The 27,746-nt window shown below is 56.4% G+C and overlaps 1 protein-coding gene across 3 annotated transcripts in view; it reads left to right on the plus strand.

The window, feature by feature from the left end:
• The window catches only part of LRP5 (LDL receptor related protein 5), a 110,188-nt gene extending 82,442 nt beyond the window's left edge, over positions 1–27,746 (plus strand). The window contains exons 13-23 of one of the 3 annotated variants that reach the window (XM_082476428.1): positions 290–489; positions 5,488–5,696; positions 7,109–7,299; positions 7,975–8,184; positions 10,973–11,098; positions 14,680–14,916; positions 16,784–16,924; positions 18,644–18,880; positions 19,148–19,287; positions 25,567–25,664; positions 27,370–27,746. In XM_082476428.1, the coding sequence (XP_082332554.1) occupies positions 290–489; positions 5,488–5,696; positions 7,109–7,299; positions 7,975–8,184; positions 10,973–11,098; positions 14,680–14,916; positions 16,784–16,924; positions 18,644–18,880; positions 19,148–19,287; positions 25,567–25,664; positions 27,370–27,631 (2,051 nt within the window). In that variant the 3' untranslated portion in view covers positions 27,632–27,746. The remainder of the gene's footprint in view (positions 1–289; positions 490–5,487; positions 5,697–7,108; positions 7,300–7,974; positions 8,185–10,972; positions 11,099–14,679; positions 14,917–16,783; positions 16,925–18,643; positions 18,881–19,147; positions 19,288–25,566; positions 25,665–27,369) is intronic. The other 2 variants (XM_082476429.1, XM_082476430.1) reach the window with 2 other exon arrangements.

The following is a 27,746-nucleotide window of genomic DNA, read 5'->3' on the forward strand; positions in this document are numbered from 1 at the left end:
TGTGACTTAAGTCTTGATAATCTGAAAAGAACTGGATATCTAGTTTTAAAATAACACACACGCTTATAAAATATGGAAACAACAGAGACGTGTAACATGGAGAATAAAATTCCCCGTAGTCCACCCCCAAGAAACAGTTTTGCGTCTTTCCAGCCTTTTTCCACGTGCGTCTCGTAGGTGCACACGCAAATCTACTTTTTACCATAAAATGGAACGCCATCCTCCCTGCCCACTCCCTGTTCAGCTCCCAGACACTGACGTGCGCCCGCCCCCGTTTGCCTCTCTCCAGCACCCACCGCCTTCCTGCTCTTCAGCCAGAAGTGTGCCATCAGCCGGATGATCCCTGATGACCAGCACAGCCCAGACCTCATCCTGCCCCTGCACGGGCTGAGGAACGTCAAGGCCATCGACTATGACCCACTGGACAAGTTCATCTACTGGGTGGATGGGCGCCAGAACATCAAACGCGCCAAGGATGATGGGACCCAGGTAAGTGTGCTTGTGGGGGGGCGCGGGGGGCCCTTCCACGAGGAGCTCGCACTGGCGGCGTCCAGGCTACCGCCCCCTTTTCTTAGCAGAGGGGGTGCCAAGAGGGCACAGTTTGGGGTAAACAATGATTGGACTCCGATTATGTCATTGCCAGGTATAAGGCTGAGCAGTGGGAAACCCTTAGATTGTGATTCTGTGTAGAAACTGGATCTTGCAGTTGTTTAAGTAGCAGTGGTGGGCGTCAAACCCCATGGGATTTCTTTTCCTTTCCATAGTGGTTCTGTGCAGGGATAGTTGATATTGGTTATTCTAGATTTATCTTTTATTTTAGGGGAGTTGTATAGTCAGTTCTGTTATAATGCAATGTACATGTTTCTGAAAATCACTGCACTGTACAAAATCGCCCAGTACAGACCACAGGGCTGGTGAGGGAAAGGGGGTTAGGTGTGCAGCACTCAAAAGGCCATCAGTGACAAACGGAAAAAAAGAGAGGAACCTGGCAATACAGGGGCACTGTCCTTCGAATGTGAAGTGGTTCGGTACATAAATGCTCCAGCAGATATGGCTCTTGACGTTGAAAAGACCTGAAGTTGGCGGAGGACATGGGGGTCGGAAGGTTGCAGCTTGTGGGTTTTTGTGGAACGCTGGAAGGAGGGTTGTCTGAGAGGGGACATACCGTTGTAACCCCAGCGTGGATGGCGTGGCTCCCAGTGCACGGGGGCTGGGGGTCGCTGGAGGCACGTGTGTTTGTGGGCCCCTGCTCGGTGCGGTGCTGCTGTGTCCTCTGCACTTGCCTAGTGTTTCTCCTGGGTGCAGTTGTGCAAAGCGAATGCGAAACCTGCTCTCTGCTCAAATTGTCCCTGATACATCACTGCATGGGGACGAATACATGTTTTCCAAACGTGAGTCTAGCAGAACTGACTACTTTTCTGTGTTAGGTGTTTGTGACCCATGCCAGGAAGGACATTGTCACTGCAGCCTCGGGGCACACCCGGCGTATCCAGCCATGTGACAGGGAACTGTGGCCAGAATTCCAGTAGGACGTGCCTGGCTGGTCATGCCAGTTTCTAAAGACTCCGTTCACAAAAGCTACAGAACCCAATGGTCTCTTTCTCAATCGAGTGGTCAGTGTAACAGCTTACGTCATCGTGGTGAAATCTTGATACTGTTAGAACAGCGATGCAGATGTTTGTGAGTGGAGATTTTCAGAAGATTTTCGTGTCTGTAATGGAGGTGTTTCTCTTCCCCACCCTGAACTGGGTGCCATTGCTGCCTGTAAGACTGGGCCTCACTTGCGACAAAATACTTCATCCACCCACGATGTAAAGTTAACAAGTCATCCTTTGACATGTGTGTCCTTGGTTGATGGTAAAAGGCCCAGCTGTGCCCGAGCAGCTGTGATCAGCATCTCTGTGGGGGCAGAGCCTGGTGGAAATGGTGGGAATGGATTTCTTTCATCCCACCCTGGGCGCAGGTGACAGTCCCTTTGAGTCCTTTGGAGAACAGGAAGTGTTAATTGATGGACCATGGCTTCCTGCTGAGAAAGTTGCTGGGCGCAAATTGCCTTAAAGTCCCATGGAGAGGCGTTCTTTTGCATTCTTTTATGGTGTCCGGCAGAAGTGGGGGAAGACTTTGAAGAAAAAGCCCTTTTAGGAACACTTAATCTGGAAAATATTCATTTCCCTTCCTGTGTCTCTTGCTAAACTCCACCCTCTGGTGGCTTTGATTATTAGGGGTACCACCCCACCTCCAAGGATGGTATTCTTAGCTATCATCTACTCGGCTGTCGTTTTTCTATTTAATTTTTTATTCTTTTTTTTTTAATTTTATTTATTTATTTATTTATTTATTTATGGCTGTGTTGGGTCTTTGTTTCTGTGCGTAGGCTTTCTCTAGTTGCGGCGAGCGGGGGCCACTCTTCATCGCGGTGCGTGGGCCTCTCACTGTCGCGGCCTCTCTTGTTGCGGAGCACAGGCTCCAGACGCGCAGGCTCAGTAGTTGTGGCTCACGGGCCCAGTTGCTCCGCAGCATGTGGGATCTTCCCAGACCAGGGCTCGAACCCGTGTCCCTTGCATTGGCAGGCAGATTCTCAGCCACTGCACCACCAGGGAAGCCCTAATTTTTAATTCTTTTATTGTGGTAAATATACGTTACAAAAAATGGACCATTTTAACCATTTTTAAGTGTACAGCTCCATGGCATTAAGTACATTGATATTGTTGTACAGCCATCACCACCATCCATCTCCAGAGGAAACTCTGTCCCCATTAAACACTAACTCTCCATTCCCCCCATACCCCCAGTCCCTGGTGCCCACCATCCTGCCTTCTGTCTCTATGAATTTGGCAGCACTAAGTACTTTCTATAAGTAGAATCACCCAGTATTTGTCCTTTTGTGACTGGCCTATTTCACTTAGCACAATGTCCTCAAGGTTCATCCACATCATAGGAGGTATCAGAATTTTCTTCCTCTTTACGACTGAATAACACTCCACTGTCTATATAGAGGACATTTTGCTTCTCCGTCCATCCATCAGTGGACCCTGGGGTTGCATCCTCCCGTGAGCCGTTGCTGCAGACTTTCCCACTTGGTTAAGTACCACTTTGTACTGGTGAGGGGGCGGGGTGTGGATTGTGACGTTGAATTGGATTCTGCTAAGTTTTTTGCACAGGCATTAGTGCTGTTCCTTATGGTAAAATTGGAGTTTGGGTTTTATAAAACCGGCCAGCCGTGTAAAGTTTATCTCCTCGTGCCTGTGTGCCTGGGGAGGGACGTGGGTGGTGTGCTGTTACAGCATGCACTTTTCTCTCAGCTGGTTGTTCCGATGAGCGTGTGCCCGCCTCCCGCACACCCACCCTCCACAGGGAGCCTGACTCTGGCCAGGGCTAGCTGGAATCCTGCTTTACTCCCAGGCCGTCGGCTGCACTGGGCTGTGGTCTTTGGCCAGAGAGCTCTGTGGCTCTTGGGAAAGGAATGTGCCGGCTGGAGTTGACGCCTGGCTCCTAGGGCCCGCAACTCCTGGGGGCGTGGATGTTGTTACCTGCAGAGATGCGAGTGACGTGCTTCCAGCTGCCCAGCAGGGCGGGACCAGAGGCTGCTGTGTGTGTGTTTGGGGGCGGGGGGTTCCTCTCCAGCTGACTCCAAGAGGCTGGGCCTGGGGAAGGGGGCTTATTTTTGGCTGCAAGCCCCCTCTTGACCACCAGGAGACCTCCTGTTTTATTGACTGCTGAAAAGAGGTGTATTAAGAGGGTCTGCAATGAGCTGTGATCAGAACATCATCTAAAGATGATTCCCTTCTCAGAGGAGGAACTTTTCATCCAAACCGTTGGTGGCAGCAGCCCAGGAGCTTGGGAAGCCCCTTTGCACCACGTCAGGTCACCTGAGAACCCAAGGGGACCAGATCCACCAGGGAGTTGGCCTCTAGCCTGTGAGGGAGGCGAGGGAAGCTCTGGGAGCTCTCCTTCTCCTGCATCAGTTCATGAAACAAGGTCCCCTTTAAAGGGATTCTCTGTCGGTGGCTCCGAAAGCCCGGGCTCATCCCTGAGAGGCAGTAGACGGCATGGAGTCCGGCAGCGCTTCCGGGAGAGGCTCGGGGTGGAGACCCGCAGGGAGTGTGAGGGGCAGAACAGACCCCGCGAGGGGCACGTGCTGCCCCTGGGCTCCCGGTATGCGCTGCGGGGCAGCCCTGCACCCTCACCTGGCCTTGAACCCCTGGCCTGTCTCCCTCAGGGAAGAGGCTGTGAGAGGTGGACCTCTGTGCTGGACACCTATTGTCCTGGCACCCTAAATTTAAAAAACAATAAGATTTGAGGGCCTTCACTCTGGAGGACGGTATGGAGGTTCCTTAAAAAACTAAAAACAGAACTACCATACGACCCAGCAATCCCACTACTGGGCATATGCTCTGAGAAAACCATAATTCAGAAAGCGTCATGTACCACAATGTTCATTGCAGCTGTGTTTACAATAGCCAGGACATGGAAGCAACCTTAGTGTTCATCGACAGATGAATGGATAAAGAAGATGCAGCACATATATACAATGGAATATTACTCAGCCATAAAAAGAAACGAAATTGAGTTATTTGTAGTGAGGTGGATGGACCTAGAGACTGTCATACAGAGTGAAGTAAGTCAGAAAGAGAAAAACAAATACTGTATGCTAACACATATATATGGAATCTAAAAAAATAAAAATAAAATGGTCATGAAGAACCTAGGGGCAGGACAGGAATAAAGACGCAGACGTAGAGAATGGACTTGAGGACACGGGGAGGGGGAAGGGTAAGCTGGGACGAAGTGAGAGAGTGGCATGGACATATATACACTACCAAATGTAAAACAGATAGCTAGTGGGAAGCAGCCACATAGCACAGGGAGATCAGCTCAGTGCTTTGTGACCACCTAGAGGGGTGGGATAGGGAGGGTGGGAGGGAGACACAAGAGGGAGGGGATATGGGGATACATGTATATGTATAGCTGACTCACTTTGTTATACAGCAGAAACTAACACACCATTGTAAAGCAATTATACTCCAATAAAGATGTTAAAAAAAAAAAAAAAGAATCCAAGGGAAGGAAAAAAGAAAAAAAAAGATTTGAGGGCCTTAATCCAAAAGTCTGAGTCTAAGGAAACAAGAAGTGAGAAGATGTCTTGAGCCGGGGGCCTGTAATCCTGGGCTGACCGCTCAGCTGCTGGGTGGTCCCTCTGCACGTGCGGGCGCAGGCCGGCCAGCCCGGGTGGGGTGGCTTCCAGGCAGCCGGATCCGGTGCCGTCACTGGTGGCGGGGCCTGGCATCGGAGCCCATGGGCGAGAGCTCTCCTGGAGGCTGCTGGAGGGATCAGCTTCACTCTCAGGCGGATGTGTGGGCAAGAGCTGGTTTGAAAGGAGAGGTTTCCAGACACGGTTGGGGTTTTGACGTTTGCTCTGCACTCGGGCACAGGCTCCGCCCTTGCCGCCGTGACTTTAGCCGGTGCTCGTTTCTTACCGCCCTCCAGCCCTTCGTTTTGACCTCTCCGAGCCAAAGCCAGAACCCGGACAGGCAGCCGCACGACCTCAGCGTTGACATCTACAGCCGGACGCTGTTTTGGACGTGCGAGGCCACAGACACCATCAACGTCCACCGGCTGAACGGGGATGCCATGGGCGTGGTGCTCCGCGGGGACCGCGACAAGCCGAGGGCCATCGTCGTCAACGCCGAGCGAGGGTGCGGGGCCGCGCGGGTGGGGTGCTGCACCCGCCGGGGCGTGCCAGGGGCCCCTCCCGTGAATGCCGGCCTCTCGGGCCTGGAGGGGTCTTCCACCCCCGACACCCCCATCCACAGCCGGAGTGCTGCAGGGAGACACCAGCTCATTCCCAGGCATGGCAGGGAGGCAGAGACTCCCAGGGATGGCCTGCACTGAAAGCCTGTGCAGGGGTGAGGGCTTTGCTGAGAGACGCAGGCAGGATGTGATTCATAGGTCTGGTACCATCCCGCCAAACTTGAACCCTATTCAACCATCCCTTCCAAAGCGTCCCACGTGGTGGCGGGTTATTCACTTGCCTAGGGGAGGTCACTACCTGACTGGGAGCTTCTTCCTTCCCTGAAGCTCCCTGATGGGCCCTCAGGTTCTCTGGTAGGTGGGAGAGCACCTGAGACACGTTGACAGATGTGGAGGGTCCCAAAGGGAAGGACCAGGGCGGGGGAGTGAGGGGGCCAAAACCACATGACGTGAGATTGGGAAATAAAGCCAATCGGGGAGGGTTTGGGGGTGCAAGGCAGGAGCATGGTGACCATCTCAGGTACTGAGATGGGGCTGCCGTTCAGGGCGGGAATCAGACCCATCGAGGCACCGTGTGCTGGAGCTTGTGCCCGGGGACGGCCAGGCAGACCTGGGTTCAAATCCCGACTCTGTCACCTACTGCCTGTGTGACCTCAGGCAGGTGACGTGACCTCCCAGGGATTCAGTTTCCTTGTGAGGACAGCGGGGAGTGCCAGCCCTGCAGCACCCGGGGGCTCAGTTACTGAAGGCGGCTCTTTAGGAATCAAAGGAGGGGGCGTGTACTAGTCCCGGGGGCTGCCGCAAGTGACCACAGACCGGGGGCTTAAAACACGGAGGTTTATTCCCTCGCGGTTCCAGGGGCCAAAGTCAAGGGCGGCAGGGCCGTGCTCCCACTGGAGTCTCTAGGGGAGGTTGCTTCCTGCTTCTCAGCTTCAGGGGCCCCGCGTGCTCCTGGGCTTGTGGCCGCGCACCTCCACTCTGCCTCTGTCTTCACGTGGGCTTCTCTCTGTGTCTGTGTGGCCTCTTCTCTCTCTTGAGGCCACTCTCACTGGTTGAGGGCCCACCCTAACCGGGGCGGCCTCATCTTGATCCTTAGTTACATCTGCAAAGACCTTGTTTCCAAATAAGGTCATATTCCGAGGTTCCAGGTAGACATGAGGTCTTGGGGGACATTTTCCAGCCCCTCCAGGGCATGACCTTTCAGCTCCGGGTCCAGCCCCTAGAGGCTGGGGTCATATGACTGGTCACTTTCCAAAGCCCCGCTGGGTGCCCACAGGGTCTGGGGCCGGTCTCTCTGGTGCTTTGCTGAGGACGTAGCGGACGCAGCACCCGTCCTTCACCTGCTGTTCTCTCGCAGGTACCTGTACTTCACTAACATGCAGGACCGAGCAGCCAAGATAGAGCGCGCGGCCCTGGATGGCACTGAGCGTGAGGTCCTCTTCACCACGGGCCTCATCCGCCCCGTGGCCCTCGTGGTGGACAACATGCTGGGCAAGCTCTTCTGGGTGGACGCCGACCTGAAGCGCATTGAAAGCTGCGACCTGTCAGGTACGCGCCCTGGAGCCTCCCCGGGGATCGGTCCCTCGGCAACCACCACGTCCGACCCGCCAGGACGCCCGCCGTCCTGGTCATCAGTCACAGCATAGCAGCCGCCGCGTTTGTCGGGGACCTACTGCGAGCAGGCACTGGGCTGGGGCTTCACCACGTATAGTCCCCCCGCCGCGTTCCAGGATGTGGGTCCCAAATGATCCCCAGGTGGCAGGGGCCGATGAGGCTCAGAGAGGGTGAGCCAGCCGTGCAGGGCCCCCAGCGTCGGGTGGAACAGGAGTCCGACCGCTCTGCCTCCAGCGCCCATGCGCTCAGCTACTCTGCCGTGGCCGCCTTAGTCCGGGAGGCCCCTGGGCCAGAGAGGAGTGAGAATCGGTGCTTAAAGGGGCTTTTCTTCCAGAAGTTGGGGTGGGCTGGGGGCAGGGGAGGCACCGTGCTTGCAGGGGGCCAGCGACTGGGGCCACGGCCCTGGTCGAAGGGCAGCCCAGGTAGATGCAGGGCTGTCCGAGAGGTGGTCTCACATCTACCTGATTCCAGGGAACGTGCCCCAGCCCCCAGCCCTGGCCAGAGCCCGGCGTCCCCCAGGCTCCCGGCAGCCCACCCGTCTCCCGAGGCAAGCGTGGGCCGAGCTCTAGGGGTCAGCCGCCACTCAGGGGGAGCGCCTCCCTCTTGCAGGGGCCAACCGCCTGACCCTGGAGGACGCCAACATCGTGCAGCCTGTGGGCCTGACTGTGCTGGGCAGGCACCTCTACTGGATCGACCGCCAGCAGCAGATGATTGAGCGCGTGGACAAGACCACAGGGGATGCGCGGACACGAGTCCAGGGCCGTGTCGCCCACCTGACCGGCATCCACGCCGTGGAGGACATCAGCCTGGAGGAGTTCTGTACGTGGCGGGTGGGCAGCGGGCAACAGGCAGCGGTGTGTGCAGACGCCGCCGAGGGGAGGGTGGACCTCTTCACAGAGCAGAGCGGCCCCTGAACTGGCCCCCTTGGAAAAAGGCAGGAGGACAGGCCAATGTGAGAGTTGTAGGACTGAGATCCTCTTTTCTTTCTGACTGTCGGCCAAGTCTACTCTCGGCTTCCGGAGGCCACCCTCAGGCCCTCGCCCCATCAGCGGCAGATCGAACCTCTCTGACTTCCTTTTCTACCAGCTGGAACCCACTCCGCTCTCCAAGGGCTTGCGATTAGATTTGGCCCAGTTTTAGACTAGTCTCCCTTTAGATTGACTCTAAATCAACTGATTAGTAACCTTAATTATATCTGTAAATCCCTTCTGCCGAGTAAGGTAACAAAGCCACGGGCGTAATAGCTCATCACATCTTCCCCAGCTGGGGAGTAGGGCAGGATATTTCGGGGGCATTTTAGGATTCTGCCTACCCCAGTCTGGCTGTGCCCAGGGGCCTGGGAGAGGGATGATGTCGGTAACTGGGACCTCTGGTTCCTCTGCCCACCTCCGTATATGGCTATATGTGGATATGGAGGGGTGTGTATGTGTGTGTGTGTGAAGTGTCTACCTCTCCCTCTGTCCTCTCGCTTTTCTCTCTTCATTCAGTAAATACACCTGGGCTGCCAGCTGGGTGAGCAGAGCCATCTCTGTCCTTGTCCTGTGGTGCCCACGGTCTGGCCGCCTTCAGGGCCCCGGGGGCTGCCCCACCAGCCTCACCCCAGCCCATTACTATTGGCCTCCTGCCTCGGCCACACCATGTGTTGACTGTTCTGCACCCCAGGTCCTGTGCTCAGTATATTATTACATTATATGTGTTATTTCACAGTAATTCTATTTTACAGCTGAGGAAAGTAGGGCTCAGAAAGGGTATTACTTCCCCCTGTCACCTAGCCAATAAACCTGATGGGGCTTGGATTTGAGGCCAGAGCCCACATTTTAGCCACTGGGATTTTTTTTCTGTTGGGCTTCCTGCTCAGGATGAGGACCATGACCTCTGAATCAGTCACTTCTGTGTTGACTGCTGGGTGGTGGGTTCTGTCCTTGTGGGTAATCAGCTGGATCCTGGATAAGTGAAGTCACTAGGAACTAGCTTCCAGATAACTGAGGCACCCCATGCCTATGGGTTAGAATGCCTGTGTTCACCTGGCCCCTTACACCATCCTCAGCCAAGTCCTGATTCCTGGTTGTTGCTGGCAGATGGTCAGAATGGTGAGTGCTGAGCCCACAAATGTCGAGACCCACTGCCTGCTGGTGTCGGCAGAAAGCCAGGCTCATTGACCGGTAGCTCCTTGGAACCGAGGGGCTGGAAGGGCCAGGAGACGTTCAGTGAGCAGATTTGAGGTTGGAGACAGGGACGTGTCCATGAGTGCTAATGTGTGGGGTCTAGGGTGACATGGAGAGGCTCCTTGTTTTGGGTGAGGGCGGGAAGTCCTTGGGTGAGCTCTGCCGTGTTGATTTGGGACGTGGGCCACCCATCCTGCCTCCCCACAAGATCCCACAACTAAACTCTAAACCAGGGGTGGCACTCTGCAGCCCATAGGTCTGTGTCATCCTGGCCGCCTTTGCTTTGCGGCTGGCTGACCAGGAGTCATGGTCACCTAGATAGATAGATAGGTGGCCTGGCCCATGAAACCAAAATTATTTGCTTTCTGATTCTTTATGGAAAAAGTTTGCTAACCCTGCTCTAAACCATGACTCTGTCATTTTAAAAACACCTAATCCTCAAGGTTGAGGAGGAAAAACTATGATTTGTCTTTGGGGGTCTGGGTGAGGAGCAGAGTGCTTTGTGGCATCTCCTCTCACCTGAGGGACGTCAGCCACCCACCCAGCCTCCTAACCATTGTCAAGGTGTTGGGCACATGAAGTTAACTGAATTGAAATCTTCAAATTCCCCAGGGTTCAACACCCTTATTATTTTAATTTCCATGTGTATTAGTTTCCTGTAGCTGCTATAACAAGTCACCACAAACTGGGTGACTTAAGGCAACAGAAATGTATTCTCTCACAGTTCTGGAGAAATCCAAAATCAAGGTGTCTGCAAGGCTGTGCTCCCTATGGAGGCTGGAGGTGGGGGCTGGGGAGGAGGAGGAGGAGGAGGCGATGGTTCTTTGCCCCTCCCACTTCCTGTGGTTGCCGGTGTTCCTTGTGGCTGCATCATTGCAGTCTCTGCCTTTGTCATCACATGACCTTCTCCCCTGCCTTCACCTCTTATGTCGTCTCTTATAAGGACATTTGTCAGTGCATTTAGGGACCACACAGACAATTCAGAATTAGACCCCATCTCAAGATCCTTAACGTGATTACGTCATTTGCAAAGACCCTTTTCCCAAATAAGGTCACATTCAGAGATTCCAGGCATTAGGACGTGGACATATCTTTTGGGGGGCCACCACTCAGCCCACTACACCATGAGAGACAGACACACAGGTGGGCAGTGTAGCATGATGGTAGTGGGCACAATGGGAGCTGGTGCAGACAGGCTGGGGTATGACGTAGGGAAAGTTCTATAAGTGCTTTTGGCCTCCGTTTCCTCATCTGCAAAACGCAGTGTCAATAGAAACAAGCTCCATAGGCTGCCCTAAGAATTAAGTGTGAGGATCTACCACACTCCTATTGGAGTGCCGGTTCTTGTGAGTTCTTGCCTGGCATTCATCCCCTCCATCCTCTAGGCCACAGTCCTGAGGTAGGAGGCAGAGCCCGACCCCCTCCCTCTTTTCTCTCCACAGCAGCCCACCCTTGTGCCCGGGACAATGGCGGCTGTTCCCACATCTGCATTGCCAAGGGTGACGGGACGCCACGGTGCTCATGCCCAGTCCACCTCGTGCTCCTGCAGAACCTGTTGACTTGTGGTGGTAGGTGTGACCTCAGCACTTTCTGTTGGGACATTGAACAGGGACCTGATTCTCTGCCTGCCAGGTTGCTGCCTGGCAGTCTTTTAATACATAGTCCCTGTGGCATCCAGTATCCCAAGCAGACTGTCTCTTTGTCCTCTTTTCTAATATATGCATTTCAGGGCTATGAATTTCCCTCTAAGCACTGGTTTTGCTGCATCCCACAAATTTTGATAAATTGCATTTTCATTTTCAGTTAGTTAAAATATTTTAAAATTGTTCTCAATAATTCTTTGGCCCTTGTGTTATTTAGAAGTGTGTTGTGTAATTTCCAAATGGTTGGGAATTTTCCAGCTATCTTTCTGTTATTGAATTCTAGTTTAATTCCATTAAATTAATGTGGAATTAATTTCCATATCCTCGTCCCTAAAACAGAAGCAGCCATCCTCCATCACAGGCTCCTCACGGGAGTAATGAAGACAGCGGAGAAAGCATGTGCACACGCGTGTGTGAGCGAGTATGTGCTCATACTCCCCCTCCTCCTCTGAGCTCCTGGGGGCCGGTCTTTACCCTGTCCCTTTTCTTCTCACACTCACCCCCATGACCTCCACGTTGTGTCTCACACACGGCATATGCTTTGTATGATTTCTATCCTTTTAACTTTGTTCAGGTATGTTTTATGCCCCAGCATGTGGTCTACCTTGGTGAATATTCCATGTGAGCTTGAGAAGATGTGTCACCTGATGTTGCTGGTGGAGTGTCCTATAAATGTTGGTTAGATCCAGTTGATGGATAGTGCTGTTCAGGTTGTCTGTATCCTTCCTGACTGCTTGTGCTGTCAGTTACTGATGGAGGTGTTGAAGTCTCCAATAGTGGGTTTGTCTAATTTTTTAGTAGTTCTGTCTTTTCTCCGCCTTCTACCCTTGATCCTCTTCTTCCCTAAGGTTGCACAGGGAGTGGTCAAGAATGTAAGCTTTAGTGTCAGACAGACCTGGGTTCAAATCCCAGCTTTGCCACTTCTCAGCTGAGTGACCCTGGGCTGGTCACTTACCTCTCTGAGCCTCCACTTCCTTCTCTGTGAAATAGAGAAATTGAGAGCACTTACTTGATGGGGTTGTTATTAAGTAACAGAGTACTTTGCATGGTCCCTGACACATGGCACACAGGAATGCCAGCTGCTATTAGTTGTGAGAATGGCAGTAGTAATAAAAAGGAATAATTGTCATTGTCACCATGATGAAACCCAATCCCCAGGACTTCCTCTCCTCTTCCTGCAGGTCCCCCAGGTGACCTTGGCTGTGCTGTTTCTGCGTTCCTCTCTTCTCCCCTCCTCCTCTGAGCTCCTGGGGGCCGGTCTTTACCCTGTCCCTTTTCTTCTCATGCTCACCCCCTTGACCTCCACGCTGTGTCTCATACACGGCATATGCGCAGCACATCTCAGGAAGCAGGACCATGGGCCTGTCCTTCTGGAGCTTTCTCCTGCCCCACCTCACACTGTGAACCCTGGAGAGCTTGGCCAAGAACAGAGGGGATATTTCATGACTGTCCCCTGGTGGGGGCCACCTTGACCCTCCTGAGCTTCCTGGTGGCTTTTTTCTGAGTTCTGGCCCCAGGGCCCACATGGCTTTGTGGCCTGAGTGGCTGTGCAGGTCCCACAGACGTCCAGGCTGCCCTGGAGGAGACGGGGCCGGGGAGAGAGCTGCACAGGGCGCTCAGCTCTCCCTGGAACCCCAGCCCTGGGCCTCCCCAGGGGAGGACGCATCCCTCGGTCACCCACCCCCGGGCTTTGGCCCTCAGACTTGAGGATGCCAGGCCTTTCCTCACGGTCTAAGAGGCCTGTATTTACTGTGTCCCCATCTCCGTTCTTCCTTGGCCTCTTCTCTGGGGGCTCACAGGAGGATAAGGGCTGACTGAGGTTCCCAGGAGGTGCCATGGACCCTTGTGCCTCGTGCACTGGCAGAGCAGCGCCACTGCCAATGTTGTGCACACGCACATTACCGAACCAGGCGCACGTGCACATACTCGCTCACACATGCGCGTGCTTTCTCCGCTGTATTTGTTACTCCCGCGAGGAGCCTGTGACGGAGGGTGGCTGCTTCTGTTTTAGGGACGAGGAGATGGAGGCTCTGGGAGGTTGGGGGCTCCTCGGGTTGCACAGCTGCTGGGGGAGGCTGGGTTCAACCCCAGGTCTGTGCAACCCCCATCCTGTCCCGTCCTCGCTGTCCGGCTGCTGCTGCCAGGACTGGGGACCCTGCGGGGAATCAGAGCCTGCCCCACGTGGACCCTCTCCTTCCTGCTGGGCTGTGGGGGGCTGGAGTCCAGGAGCGGGGCCTTGGCCACTGTCCACGTGCACCTTTCCGTGGCCAGCACCCCTGTGTTCTTTGTTGGTGGCTCAGTGTGCACACATCCGTCGTTGGCTCCTTTGTCCCCGGCTGTCCTCTGTGGCCGAGCCCAGTGGGAACAGCGGCCTTGTGTTCATTTTTGCTCACATCTCCTCCCCCATCTCACATCCCTATTCGGCCCAGTGTGGACCCCGCAGTTATGGGGGAGGCATATGGGTTCCAAATGTTGAAAGGCTTAGTACATCTTGAAATCAATACTTTTGTGAAATTGATATCTTTTTTTGTTTTTTTGACCGTGCTGCGTGGCTTGTGTACCTTAGTTCCCTGACCAGGGGTTGAACCCAGGCCACGGCAGTGAAAGTGCCAAGTCCTAACCACTGGACCGCCAGAGAACTCCCGATACCTTTTTCCTTAATCAGATTTCAAGGGTATTGAGGACTGTTGCTAAACGTTAAAACGAAGTTTGGGCCAATTAATGGGGCTCAGTTTTCTGTGATTTTCCAGACAGAGGAGGGGAGAGATGATGACGGGCCCCCTGGGAAATGGGGGCAGCCCGGGGCCAAGGGGCTCCTCCTGCGTCTCTCTGCCAGTGCCCTGGCATCCGTGCCCATCTGCGTCCTGGCCTCCAGGACAGTGCCACTCACTGAGTGCTACTGCACGTCTGGCCCATTCTTGGCCTGCACTGGGGAAGTTGACCCCGAGGGGGGAGTGACTTGCCATGGCCACCTGGTAGGAGGTGGCCCCAGGTCTCCTGTCCTTCACCCTTCCGGCTCACCACCCTTCCACGACTCCCTCCACCAGGGAGCCTTCGAACCCCGCCCTCATCCACTCTGCTCCCCGCTGTGGTATCCTCACCACCTGCCTTTCCTCAGCCCACTCTTCAACAAGGTGCCTGGGTCTTCCACCGGTGCCCCCCCCCCACCATGCCTGTGGGCTCGCTGGCCACCCACAGAGTTCTGGCTCCGCTGCCCCAAATGTGTGACAGGTGCGGGTGCTGACCACCCACTTTGTGACCCTCCTGTTCCCGGCGGGGGTGCGGTGGACACTCCCCCGTAGCCAGGCCGTGCACACGGGCCTGGATCGACAGCTTCATCACACACTGGGGGCTGGAGGTGGGACGCAGACAGGACGCAGGGCAGTGGAGACCGTGTGGGTGCAGCACCTGTGAATTGAGCGTGTTCCCCGCTTTGAAACCCAGAGGTGTTTCGCCCACTTTTCGCCCAGCGGGGCGGCCGGTGATGGTCTCTCTCTCCTCCCCAGAGCCTCCTACGTGCTCCCCCGACCAGTTCGCGTGCGCCACTGGGGAGATCGACTGCATTCCTGGGGCCTGGCGCTGCGACGGCTTCCCGGAGTGTGACGACCAGAGCGACGAGGAGGGCTGCCCGGTGTGCTCGGCCGCCCAGTTCCCGTGTGCGCGGGGCCAGTGCGTGGACCTGCGGCTGCGCTGTGACGGCGAGGCCGACTGCCAGGACCGCTCGGACGAGGCGGGCTGCGACGGTGAGGCCCCGCCCCTCCCCGAGGCGCTCCTGGAGCTCTCCGCCCTCCGCCCTCCTGGAGCTCGGGCTCCATCTGCCCACACGTAAAGCCTTGGCCTGGAGCGAAGCTGCCGCGGCCCCTCCGCTTGGGAGGGGAGAGTGTTAGTCGCAGGCCCACTGAGGGCTCTTGCCCTCTGCCTCGCCAAGCAGTTTGGCTTGAAGGCAGACTGAGGGTCTATCTTGCCTTCCCTCCTTCAGTCAAGAATTTTACAGAGACCCAAGTTAAGTCCAGTAGTCAGCTGGATTTGCATGGTTTACACCCTGCTTAAGCCCCATCCCAAAAGGCGGTGCTGTCCCCCACCGAGCAGTCTGGGGGATAACGCTTGCATCTGGGTGGCTTCTAGTATCCCATCGAACCAGGAGTTACAGAGAGGTTTGCTTAGTCAACCTGGGTCCACGCTGACGGGCAGGGTCTTCCTTTTAGGCCGTGACAGTGAAACAAATCTCTGCGCTCCCTCTGAGTTTTTCTTACATAAAACGACCTGCTCGGTTGGTTGCTGCCACACACCGTCAGCACCACGGCCCCGTGACTGCCCCTGAGCTGCTAATGGGTCCTTCTGGCCGCCACCCCCCAGCCACCGGTCCTCTTCTTGGATAACTCAGATGTTATCTGTTCACTGCCCACTGTCCCCACTCATGATGAGCTGCCATTTTGTGGAAGGTGAAGGCCTGGGGGTCATTTCCCCACATGTTTCTCTAAAGCCGCAGTTGTTAAGTCTTTCCAGCTCACAGCCCCTTTGAATTCGATGGAGACTGTAGACCAGGGGTGAGCACCTGCGGCCTGAGGGCCAAATCCAGATCACCACCTATTTTGGTAAATGCGGTTTTACTGGGACACAGTCAGGCGCATTCATTTACATATTGTCTCTGACTGGTCTTGCACGGAAACAGCAGAGTTGAGCAGTTACAAAAGAGACCTATCTGGCTCTTTACAGAAGAGTTTGCTGAGCCCTGCCTTACACCCTTGGCCCCAGCACAGTCTTGTGGCCAAGATCTCAGCAGGTGGCAGGAGCCCTGATTAGGGACCGTCCCCTCCCACCTCCCGCTGTGACTCTTTCTCCTGGAGAAAGGAAGCATCAGGAGGACAGCAGGCCCTAGTGCAGGCTCTGGGCTCCGCCCTCTGTTTCAGAAGCCTCCTCTCCTGCTAGGTTACCAGCAGATCTGCCCACTTATTGCAAGGACAGGGTTCCTTGTCTCTGGTTTCCAGAGTGGGCGCCTGGGGCAGGGCGGGTGGGGAGCTTAGACGGCAAGTACTGGGGGTGGTGATGCCTTCCTCGTGGGGTCATAGCCCTTTCCAGGTCAGCAGGGAGGCAGCAGTCAGTACCCAGCCTTCCTCGTCCTCCTTGCGTGGCCCGCCTCTGCCTTCCCGGTTGAGCTCTGCTCCCCCTTCCTGACCCTCAGAGCTCTGCTGGTGCATCCCCTGTCCCCTGCCCCTCCCACTCTAGGAGCCCGGCTCCTTGTGGTCCTCTAGTTGGTTGTCACCTTCCTGGTAACCCGGGAGGGCCTGGGCACAGGGGCCGTGGTAGTCCTGGTGCTTTGAGGGCCTGACCCATGGTAGGAACCTGATGAATGAATACCTCCCTGGGTCGTTGAGGTCTCTTCCCTGCCAGCCCGCCCCCAGCATTGCATGGGCCTCGGAACTGGGGTCCTCGAGGGGTGGGTGAAGACTGGCTTTGCTGCGACCACGCCCCGACCCGGTCCTAGAAAGGGTCCGTTTGCCTGCTCTGTATTTGGAGCCCAGACCTCTGTTGTTGGGTCTGGGGTGGCGAGGCAGGGAGCACCGGTGGTGGTCATCTGCTTAGTGCTCCTGGCTGCATCATGCCCTCCAGCCTCTCTGAACGCAAGGCCCCTCCTTGCAGCCGTCTGCCTGCCCAACCAGTTCCGGTGCGCCAGCGGCCAGTGCGTCCTCATCAAGCAGCAGTGTGATTCCTTTCCTGACTGCGTCGACGGCTCCGATGAGCTCATGTGCGGTGAGCTGGCTTCCCCCAGAGGGCGGGGTTGGAGGGTCGCCTTATGCTGGGGTTCTGTCCCAGGACCGTGGGGTCTAGAGGGAGGAAATGGTGGAGGCTGGGAGGTCAGGAGTATTTGGCCTCAGTAGGGAGTCAGGGAAGCCTTCCTGGAGGTGGAGGCGGCTGTGAGGAGGGGGAGGGGGAAACTGTGAGCCAAGGGGCATTTCAGCTGGGACAGAGGCACAGAGAAGGCATAGATGTGCCAGGCCAGGCCTGAGTGTAAGGCGGCATGCTTCTGCCCAGAGCCCTCACTCAGCAGCATCTGTCAACAAGATCACCCTGACAGAGTAGTGGGTGGGTCCATTCCCTGGCAGCCTGCTGTCTGGCTGAGCAGGAGCGATGTGTGCCCACGCACACACGTACACGCACGCACACACACACGTGCGCACACACACACACACGTGCTGCATGCCCCTTGAGTGATGTAGCTTGTACGGCCAGGGATGCAGGGGCTAGAGAATGTGAAACGAGGGCAGTCAGAGAAGGCTTCCTGGAGGCCTTGGCTCTTGAAAGCCTGTCTGATTCAGACAGGAAGGGAGCTGGATTCCCAGACAGGAAGTGGGAATGTGTCCGTGTGTCTGGGGATATGGCCACTTTGTTCACTGCAGAGGGACTGGGGCTGAGAGCTCTGACTGCAGGATAGAGACGTCTTGTGAATGGGGAAGAAGGAGGGGTCCCCAAGGGACTCACTGAGCGCTTTTGTGCCTTCACATCAACCCGGGTCAGGCCCCTCAGCTACCATCTCAAGAGCGTGGTCTGGGGGCCAAAGGGTAGCAGTGGGAGCCCCGGGGGGTCTGAGCCCCGTGCCTCTGCTGGGCAGGTGTCCAGTGTGACAGTGTCTGTCTTCAGGCTCCCATGTGATCGTGGCCCCAGTCGTTGGGGGTGATATTTATCCATAGTCAGGCCTCGTCGCCGGAACCAGCAGCTTTCCTCCCTTTCCTTGGGGTTTTGGCCGGCCGGAGGGGACGTTGTTGATTGCCCTCAGACACGTGCCACCCTGATGGGAAAGTGAATGTCCTTTTGTCAGAGTTGAGCCTAGAGCCCAGACATGCCCTCCATGCCGCAGGTGGCTTTGATAGTGGTGCAAGCCCCAGGAGTGCCCCTGCCCGGGAGCCCTGGGTGCACCTTTGCAGCCCTGAGCTGGCTCCTGGCTTTTTGGGTTTGACTGGGCCCCTGAGTCCAGGCCCTGCACATTCCACCTCTCACGCTTTCCCTGCCTAGGGCCTTCAGGATTCCTGGCCTCTGGGGCAGGCAGGCGTGAGGGGCTCAGATGGAGGCCCCGCAGAGGGAGGCCCTGGGCCCTGGGTGCCTGGGTCAGCCCCGCCCCTCCGCGTGGTCCTGTCTCCCCGCCCCGCCCCCTCCTGCGGCCTGGTGCTTGGGCTCAGCTGTACTAGGGACGTGGACGTGGGAGGACCCAGCGCCTGCTTCCAGCCGAGAAGCTCCGGGTCAGGGGCGTGAATAGGAGGCTGCTTCGGAGGGCCGCTGCTGAGGGGCCGGGGGCCGTGGCAGAGCTGAGTCGGGCCGAGGAGGGGGAGGAGGGCGCGGCGGGTGCTGCGGCTCCATCGGCGGGTGCCGGGCCGGGGCGGGAGCCGCCCGCCAGGGCGCACAGCGCCTGCCCCGCAGGAGGCCCGCTCCCTTTGGGTTAACGTCCGCCGTCGCTTCCTGCCCGCGCCCTGGCAGAAATCACCAAGCTGCCCTCGGACGACGGCCCGGCCCACAGCAGCGCCATCGGGCCGGTAATCGGCATCATCCTCTCGCTCTTCATCATGGGCGGGGTCTACTTTGTGTGCCAGCGCGTGGTGTGTCAGCGCTACGCCGGGGCCAACGGGCCCTTCCCGCATGAGTACGTCAGTGGGACCCCCCACGTGCCCCTCAATTTCATCGCCCCCGGCGGCTCCCAGCACGGTCCCTTCACAGGTGAGGACCCTGGGCGGCGGTGCGGAGGCAGGCAGGGCGGGGTATGGGGCGAGTGCATCAGGAATGCCCTTTGGACTTGACCTGAGATGTTCTCGTGGGGTGTGCCGTGAGTCGTCCCCCGGGGACAGCTGGGCGGGGACACATCTCTCATAGGGCGTCCTCACCTGAACCTGGGTCTCCTGGGCAGCGGGGGCTGGGGAGAGTGCGCCGTGGCCGTGGGGCGCCCCTGCCCCTAACTGGCCTGGTTCCCCCACCCCCTCCCCGCAGGCATTTCGTGCAGCAAGTCCATGATGAGCTCCGTGAGCCTGATGGGGGGCCGAGCCGGGGTGCCCCTCTACGACCGGAACCACGTCACCGGGGCCTCGTCCAGCAGCTCGTCCAGCACCAAGGCCACGCTGTACCCGCCGGTGAGTAGGGGCAGGAGGAGGCCTGGCCAGCTCAGGGTCCCCCCTGCCCACCAGGGGCAGGCACGTCCTGTGACTTCAGGATTTCGAGAAGTACTTGCTGTTCCACCACTTAGAACGGTGGGTGCGTTCACTCTTCTCCCCGTCCTGACCTGTAGTTTTTCTCTTCAACATCGTTTTCTGTTTAGAAAAGAGTACTCCCTGTTCATTGTGGATAATCTGGAAGCCGCATAAAATTCTAAAAAGTGGGAGTCTCAGCCGTAATCCCACCTCCTGGGGGCGTTTCCCTGGTCTGGGTGGCCGTCTGGTTCCTCGGGCCCGCCCCGTCGGCAGGGCCTGTCTGGATGGAAGCGAGCTTCCCCTCAGCGTCCCCGCCAGAAACACTCTATTTTCCCGCCCACAGCCTTGCTGGTTCCCAGAAAATAGCTGGATGGTTTTCTAAGGACAGGCACTCCTGGGGTGACTATTGTGGCTGAAATGCTGCCTGGAGCTTCCGGCAGCCTGAGACGGGTGAGGGGCTGGCCCTAGGCCGAGCCACACCCTAGGACGAAATGATTATACAGAGGGTGAAGCGCCAAAGCCCCCAGTGTCCCAGCCCCACACCAGGATCCCCAGGGGGACCCTCTCCTCGAGGCTGGAAAAGACCCCCATTTCCAAAGCGTGGCCCTAGGGTAACTGGGGCAAGCTTGATGCACGGATGTGAATCTGGGGATACATAGCAGGTTCTGACTTTATATGGTCTGTGCTTTTTAATTCTTCAAAACCCGACTTCCTGTGATGGTATGCTCTTCTGATGTGAAGACAGCCCTTTGAGCTTTCCCTGGGGGGTCGCCAGCGAGCCCCACCCATCGGGGCTGGGCCTTCCTGCCCTTCTGGGTGTCCCCCATATCCGGGGTGTTGCCCCTCCTTATCACACTTGACCTGGCAGGACCAAGGAGTGGGGGGCAGCGGGGGTCATTATCTCGGGTTGGCAGGATCAGAACCAAATCTCCTGGGAGCTCCAGGGCCCGACTGTGTTTAGGGGCAGAGGGAACAAGGAGCCAGGAGCCTGGAGTTTCAGACTCCTCCCCGCCATACCTTTTGTCCTTCCTGCTGCTACTGTCACCTGGCTTTCAGATGTCCCATGTAACCAGCTGAAAGCACCAGGAACCCGTGTAAGACTGAGCTTACCCCAGGACAGCCCCCTGGGCCCCCCCATGCAGACACCAGGATGCTCGGGAAACTGGCTTCTCCATCCGCAGCCCCTGCTGGGAGCTGGGGAGATCTTTTTTTTTTTTTAATTATTTATTTATTTATTTATGGCTGTGTTGGGTCTTTGTTTGTGTGTGAGGGCTTTCTCCAGTTGTGGCAAGCGGGGGCCACTCTTCATCGCAATGCGCGGGCCTCTCACTATTGCAGCCTCTCCTGTTGTGGAGCACAGGCTCCAGACGCGCAGGCTCAGTAGTTGTGGCTCACGGGCCCAGCTGCTCCGTGGCATGTGGGATCTTCCCAGACCAGGGCTCGAACCCGTGTCCCCTGCATTGGCAGGCAGATTCTCAACCACTGCGCCACCAGGGAAGCCCTGGGGAGATCTTATTTGACAGCAAGAGATGACACTGACCACCAGCAATTTTTTTCAACGGCTTTATTGAGATATAATTCACATACCATCCAATCCACCCACCCACTTGCAGTGTACAGTTCGGAGGTTTTTAGTATATTCACAGAGTTGTGCAGTCATCACCATTGTTAAATTTAGAACATTTCATCATCCCAAAAAGAAACCCTGCATGGAGCCAGCTATTTAAAAATTAACTACATTAGTTTGAATCAGTAATATATGTTCATGGTACAGAATTCAAAGGGCACAGTGAAAAGAAGGGCCCAGCCCTCATCTGCTCAGGAGCTCACCCCTCCCCCGGAGGCACATCCTGTGGTGAGTTTTATTGTGTGTCCTCCCAGAGGAAATCTGTACATAAGTGAGTATACAAGAGTATGAACTTTATTTTCTCAACAAAGAGAGTAATTTTTTTTTTTTGGAGATAATTGTAGATGTATATGCAGTTGTAAGAAATAATACAGAGAGGTCCCATCTCCCTTTCACCAGTTTTCCCCAGTGGTAACATCTTACGTAACTATGGTTGTCTTAGCCCATTCATGCTGCTCTAACAAAAATACCATAGACTGGGCAGCTTAAACTACACACATTTATTTCTCACAGTTCTGGAGGCTGGGAAACTCAAGCTCAAGGTTCTGGCAGGTTTGGGCCCAGTCCCTGGTTCATAGAAGTTGTCTTCCCCCACTTCCTTTTCTTTCTTTCTTTCTTTCCTTCCTTCCTTCCTTTCTTTCTTTCTTCTTCTCTCTCTCACTGCGAGGCTTGCAGGATCTCAGTCCCCTGACCAGGGATTGAACCCGGGCCACGGCAGTGAAAGCCTGGAATCCTAACCACTAGGCCACCAGGGAACTCCCTGTAGTGGCCGTCTTATCTGTATATGGTGGAAGGGGTGAGGGAGCTCTCTGGGGTCGCTTTTTTAAGGGCACTGATTCCATTTATGAGGGCCCCACCCTCGTGACTTAATCACATCCCCAAAGCCCCACCTCCTAATACCATTGTGTTGGGGATTAGGTTTCAACATATGAATTTGTGGGGACACAAACATTCAGTCTATAGCAGTAGTACAGTAGCATAATCAGGGCATTGATATGATACCCTTTGACTTTATTCACAGTTTACCAGTTTTATATATGCACTTTTATTTTAAGACAACTTTTATCTATCTATCTAGCAATTCTAGGTTCACAGCAAAATTGGGAGGAGGGTAGGGAGGCTTCCCAAACCCCCCTTCCTCCCCCTTTATCAACATCCCCCACCAGAGTGGGACACTCGTTACTGTCCATGAATCTACACGTCACCATCACCCAGAGTCCATGGTTTACATCTTGAGTTCGCTCTTGGTGGCGTATAATTCTGTGGGCTTGGACAAATGTGTAATGACATGTATCCACCATTTTAGTCTCATACAGAGTAGTTTCATATGTACTTTTTAAAACCTGCATGATAGCATCTGAAGCTCCTCTCTGAGCCTTGCTTTTTGCTACCAAGGATCAGTGAAAGCTGGCCTTTACCCAGCACTTCTGAGGAATACACTGTTCGTGTGCTGTTATCACCCCGACTCCAGAAGCGGGCGCTCTCGGCCTCCTGTTTAGCAGACGAGGCCAAGGAACTGAGTGGTGACTACCCGCCTCCCTCCTCCCTGGGGCCATTCCGTCCAAGCTGACCACTCCCCTACCCTGCCTCTCCTGCACCCTGAAGTTTGTTTTGCTTCTCCGGCAGCGCTGTCCCCCTCTTGGTGACTGGACAGTGCCCTTATTTGGGGTGCAGCTGGGCCACACCAGTGGGTGTCCAGTCATTCCCAGGATCTCGTTACCCTAACGGCGATGCCCGGAACTCCTGCGGTTTCCTCATTTCCCCTCCTGGGTAGGGGCCGGCAGGAAGATGCCCTGCAACTAAGGCTGAGCATTGGTCATCTTGACGTTTCTTGCCAAGGGTCCCTCACGAGGGGACAGTCCATCTTCCCGCCAGCAGAGGGCCACACCAGCACGACCGTCCCTTTCAACACACTCTCCTTAGGTCCCGTTTAGGGTAAAAATGGTATGGTGGTGTAATTGAAATTTATGTTTCTCTTATTACGTATGATGTCAAAGATCTTTTTGTATGTTTAATAACCCTTGTAGTTTTATTTTCTCAGATGGGTGCGTTTATGTCCTTTTTCTATTGGGTTGTTAGTATTTTTCAAATTAATTTGTAAGGGCTCTTTATATAGAGATATATTAAGAAAATTAGCCTGGGATAAGGGTTGAAAATGTTTTTCCTAGCTTTCTGTCTTCTGATTTGGTTTATGTTGTGTTTTGCCATTTATACAATGAAATTATTCATCTTTTATGGGAGTTTGGGGGGTTTTTGGTCATGCCCAGAAAGGCTTTCCCTTCTCGTAAAAAAGTTTCTTTCCGTGCTCTCTTTCTTCATGTTCTCAAAGTTTTCGTGCTTGTATTTTTTTTTTTTTCTAACTTTTGGCTGTGCTGGGTCTTCATTGCTGCACACCGGCTTTCTCTAGTTGCAGTGAGTGGGGGCTGCTCTTCGTCACGGTGTGCAGGCTTCTCATTGCGGAGCACGGGCTCTAGGTGTGCGGGCTCAGTCGCTGTGGCACGCGCGCTCAGTAGTTGTGGCTCGCGGGTTCTAGAGCGCAGGCTCAGTAGTTGTGGCTCGCGGGTTCTAGAGCGCAGGCTCAGTAGTTGTGGCTCACGGGCTTAGTTGCTCTGTGGCATGTGGGATCTTCCCGGACCAGGGCTCGAACCCGTGTCCCCTGCATTGGCAGGCAGATTCTTAACCACTGCGCCACCAGGGAAGTCCCTCATGTTTGTATTTAATTTTGATTCTCCTGGAATGTAATCACGTGCACTGAGTGAGGCTGGAGGCATCCGACTTTATTTCTGTGCTGATGGCTACCAGGCGGCCTTTAGGGAATTCCCTGGTGGTGCAGTGGTTAAGAATCCGAGCTCCCTCTGCAGGGGGCACAGGTTCAATCCCTGGATGGGGAACTAAGATCCCGCATGCCAAGCAGTGCGGCCAAAAGGAAAAAAAAAAAGGTGGCCTTTATTAGTCGAGGTCCAATCAGGAGACAGAAGTCACATGGTGATTTGAAGAGAGAAAGTTCAATATACAGAATTATCAGGGATTAGAAGTGCAGGGAATTGGCCAGTGAGAGGTAAAGAGAACTCTTTAGAACGCAGGAAAAGCAGATGATCTGAGCGAGGAAGAGCCCCTAGCCCCCCCTAGTTCTGCACTAGCAGAACTTGCTAGAAATATGCCCACTGTAGTACTGGGGAGACTTCTTCCTTGACCTTCACCTCCCCAACGCCCTGCGGGAAGTAGCACCGACAGCAGCAGGGGAGGGGATTTGGGCAGGATCCCAGAGCTCTCCTTGGAGGCAGAAGTGAAGAGAAGCCAGGTCCAGTCAAGTTCATGGGCAGGTGTGGAAATAGGAGCCCACAGGCCTGGGTTGTGGGAGCAGCTGGGGAGGCCCCTTCTGCTGGGCTTCCCTGCCTGGTTTCTGCCCCCTCTCTGAACAGCACCCTCTTCCCCCAGGCGTGCCGTCCCAGCTTTGGGGTCACACCCTGAGGAAGCCGCAGGCTGGCTATTTGGGCTGAAGAGGGCCCTCCCCCGCAGAACAAGGAGAGGGGTCCATGCCAGTTCCTGAAGGGCAGGGGAGGGGCCTGGGCACGTCTTGCAGGTTACTCACCTAGTGTCAGGACAGCCTCGGGAAGCGGATCTTCTTAGCCGCATTTTAGGAATGAGGATACTGAGGCCTCAAGAGGCGAAGTCCCTCACCAGGGAGCAGCTGGGAGGTGATAAAACAGGACTCCACCCACATCTGCCGAAGGGAGGTTGTCGAGGGAAGGCCTTGCCCTTTCCATCGCCCCAGGGACCTGGGGGAATTCAGTCCCTCAGGGCACTCAGACTCCCAGGTCTGGCTGTGCCCCTGGCAGGGACAGCTCAGAGGAGGGGCGGGGGGCGCAGACAGCGATGGTTGCTGGGGAAGGTGCAGACCCCGCGGGTGTCTGGGCCCCAGGTCTCTGTCCCTCTTGTGGGGCCAGTCATGTGCCGCCTGGCTCTGGAGGGTGCATTCACGGGGAAGAGTTGTGTACTTATTATCACAGTTTGGGGGCCGTATAGTCCCTTGAGAATGGGGCGCCCTTTCCTGATTTGCTGAGAGGGCGGGGAGGGCGGGCAGCAGGGCTGTGGCCCCTCCTTCCGTGTGGTGGTGCCTGTGCCTTGTCAGGGGTCCGGCTGGGATGCGGGTCCCCTGAGTGTTAGGAGTAAGGAATGAATTATAGAGATTAGACTTTGCACCACGTGGGAGGAGATGGGGGAGTAAAAGACCAAAGAGGGGAGTTGACAGAAAAGTCCCCGAGGAACCTCGGGAGGCACTCAGTGGCCTCAGTGGCGTGGGGACACGCCCCGGCCTGCAGGGACCCTTCCCTGCTGGTGGCACGGTGCAGAGGGGGCTGAGTTGGGGTCCTGAGCGCGCAGCCGAGCTCCCGGGCCTGTGGTCACCACTGATCAGCGGGCCGGGCTCTCCCCCTGCTCTCCCCCTCCTCGTGCCCACCCTCGGGCCACAGCTGCCCCTTCCCCTCCCCAGACCACGAGGGGCCCTGGGAGGAGGGCAGCCGGTTGGGGGTGGCCGGTGGGCGGTGGGGACCGCCGGCTCCAGGGCCCATGTGACCTTGCTTGGCTCCCCTCAGATCCTGAACCCGCCGCCGTCCCCCGCCACGGACCCCTCCTTGTACAACGTGGACGTGTTCTACCCTTCCAGCATTCCCGCCACCGCCAGGCCGTACAGGTACGGAGCCCCCGCGCCCCGCGGTACCGGGCCTGGTCCGCATTTCCTGCGGGAGAAAGCGCGGAGGAGTCGGGGCGCCGGTGGGCGTGCTGAGTTCAGAAATCATCCGGAGCCCACGGGTGGCAGCCCTGGGGGTGTTTTGTAAGCCGGGCCACACGTGGCCTTGAATGACGCCCCCAGGGCTCTCCACCGCAGCCGGCCCCGCCCCCGGAGGGCTCTGCGCTCTGTGCCTGAATCCAGCGCTGGGACCCCGGTGGGGCGCCACCCCTTGGTACCTCGGTCCGGGGAAGCATCAAATCCACAGCCGCGGGAGAGCAGGCGAGGCTGGCCCTTGATGGGGCGATCCTTCCCCCTTACCCACTGCGAGGGCCTGCTTGGGCCCAGGAAACCCCCGGGCCTGCTCAGCCCCGACCCCGCACTCCCAGCTGTCCCTTTAGGGGTCGCACGACCCCCTCCTTGGTGGGGAGCGGCCAGCTGGAGAGCGTTGAGGAGAAACGGGATCCGGGTTTGCTGGCCTGTGGCCAGGGGCGGGTCGGAGCCGGGGTGGGCTTGGTGAACCTGCTGACCTTCACCCGGTGCTCTCAGCCAACAGGCCCCGCCCACCAGGTGCACTGGGGCCCCCGCCCCCACCCCCGGGCGAGCTACCTGATGGGGCAGGTGGAGGGTCGGCCCCGCCAGGCTCGCCCCCTGTGTAGAGAGCAGGGCTTGGGGGTGGCGGAGGCCCTTGGTCCTCCTGGAGCGGCGGACCCTCCTGGCGCGGCACCGCCTGCCACCTGGTGGCCGTTTGGGGAACTCCGGGGCCTGGCCTGGGAGCCGGGCAGCTGCGCAGATTCCGCGGAGGCCCAGCCGTTTACTGGGTCACTGCCCTGTTCAAGAACCTGCGGGGGCTCCCCAGTGCCTCAGTGTCACCGTGTGTCCCCAGAGCTGTCACCTCCACACCAGCCAGGCCAGGCTCCTCAGCCTCCAGTCTGCTGCATGCTTTGCTGCTTCTGCCCTGGTTTTGGTCCCCCTCCAATTCCTCTGCCCTCCCCACTGTCTGTGGGCGTCCCTTCTTGCTCCCAGGGCTCACGAGGCATATCCTGCTGCTGCACCTTCCTCAGTGTAGGGGCCCCTCGCTGGCCCTTTGGTGGTGGCTCCACTTTCCCGCCCACTGTGAGCCCCACTGTGGCTCTTACACACACCGTGATCCCCACCTTGGACGCGGGCCAAAGGGCGATGTCACGGGGGACGGTCGGGAGGCATCTCCAGGATCAAGATGGGAGGCCAACTGGTCTCCAGTATTTACAGTAGTGGTAGAAGGGGGAAGGGTCGTTGACCACTTTCTGATGTCAGATGCTGTTTCTAGCACGTTCCAGGCAGAATCTCATTTTAATCCTCACAAGCTCCTTTTGAAATGGATACTGTTTCATCTTCCCCATTGTGTCAATGAGAAACTGAAGCTCAGAGAGGTTAAGTTGCCCAAGGTCAGCCAGGTAGGCTCTGGAGGCCTCGTTCCCCGTAAAGGCGACCTTGGCCTGGGGCTGCAGTCCTTGTCAGGGCCTGGGCTTGGCAGCCTGCAGGGTAGGTGCCAGTGCACCCACTTTAAAGGTGGCGATGTTGAGGCTCAGCGAGGCCACATAGCCGGGGGGCCCAAGTGCCCAAAGGTGGACGTGCATGTGGGCCACTCTGAACCCAGGTCCCCTTTCCCTTGCTGTATCCCCTCCAGACCCTATATCATCCGTGGCATGGCGCCCCCTACGACGCCCTGCAGCACGGACGTGTGTGACAGTGACTACAGCGCCAGCCGCTGGAAGGCCAGCAAGTACTACCTGGATTTGAACTCGGACTCAGACCCCTACCCGCCTCCGCCCACACCCCACAGCCAGTACCTGTCGGCGGAGGACAGCTGCCCACCATCGCCCGCCACGGAGAGGAGCTATTTCCACCTCTTCCCACCCCCTCCGTCCCCCTGCACGGACTCGTCCTGACCTCGGCCGGGCCACCCTGGCCTCTCTCTGCCCCTGTAAATAGTTTTAAATATGAACAAAGAAAAAATTATATTTTATGATTTAAAAAATAAATATAGTTGGGATTTTAAAAACA

The sequence above is a fragment of the Balaenoptera physalus genome (assembly GCF_965194825.1).
Source record: "Balaenoptera physalus genome assembly, chromosome: 10".
In the NCBI taxonomy this organism is placed as follows: domain Eukaryota; kingdom Metazoa; phylum Chordata; class Mammalia; order Artiodactyla; family Balaenopteridae; genus Balaenoptera; species Balaenoptera physalus.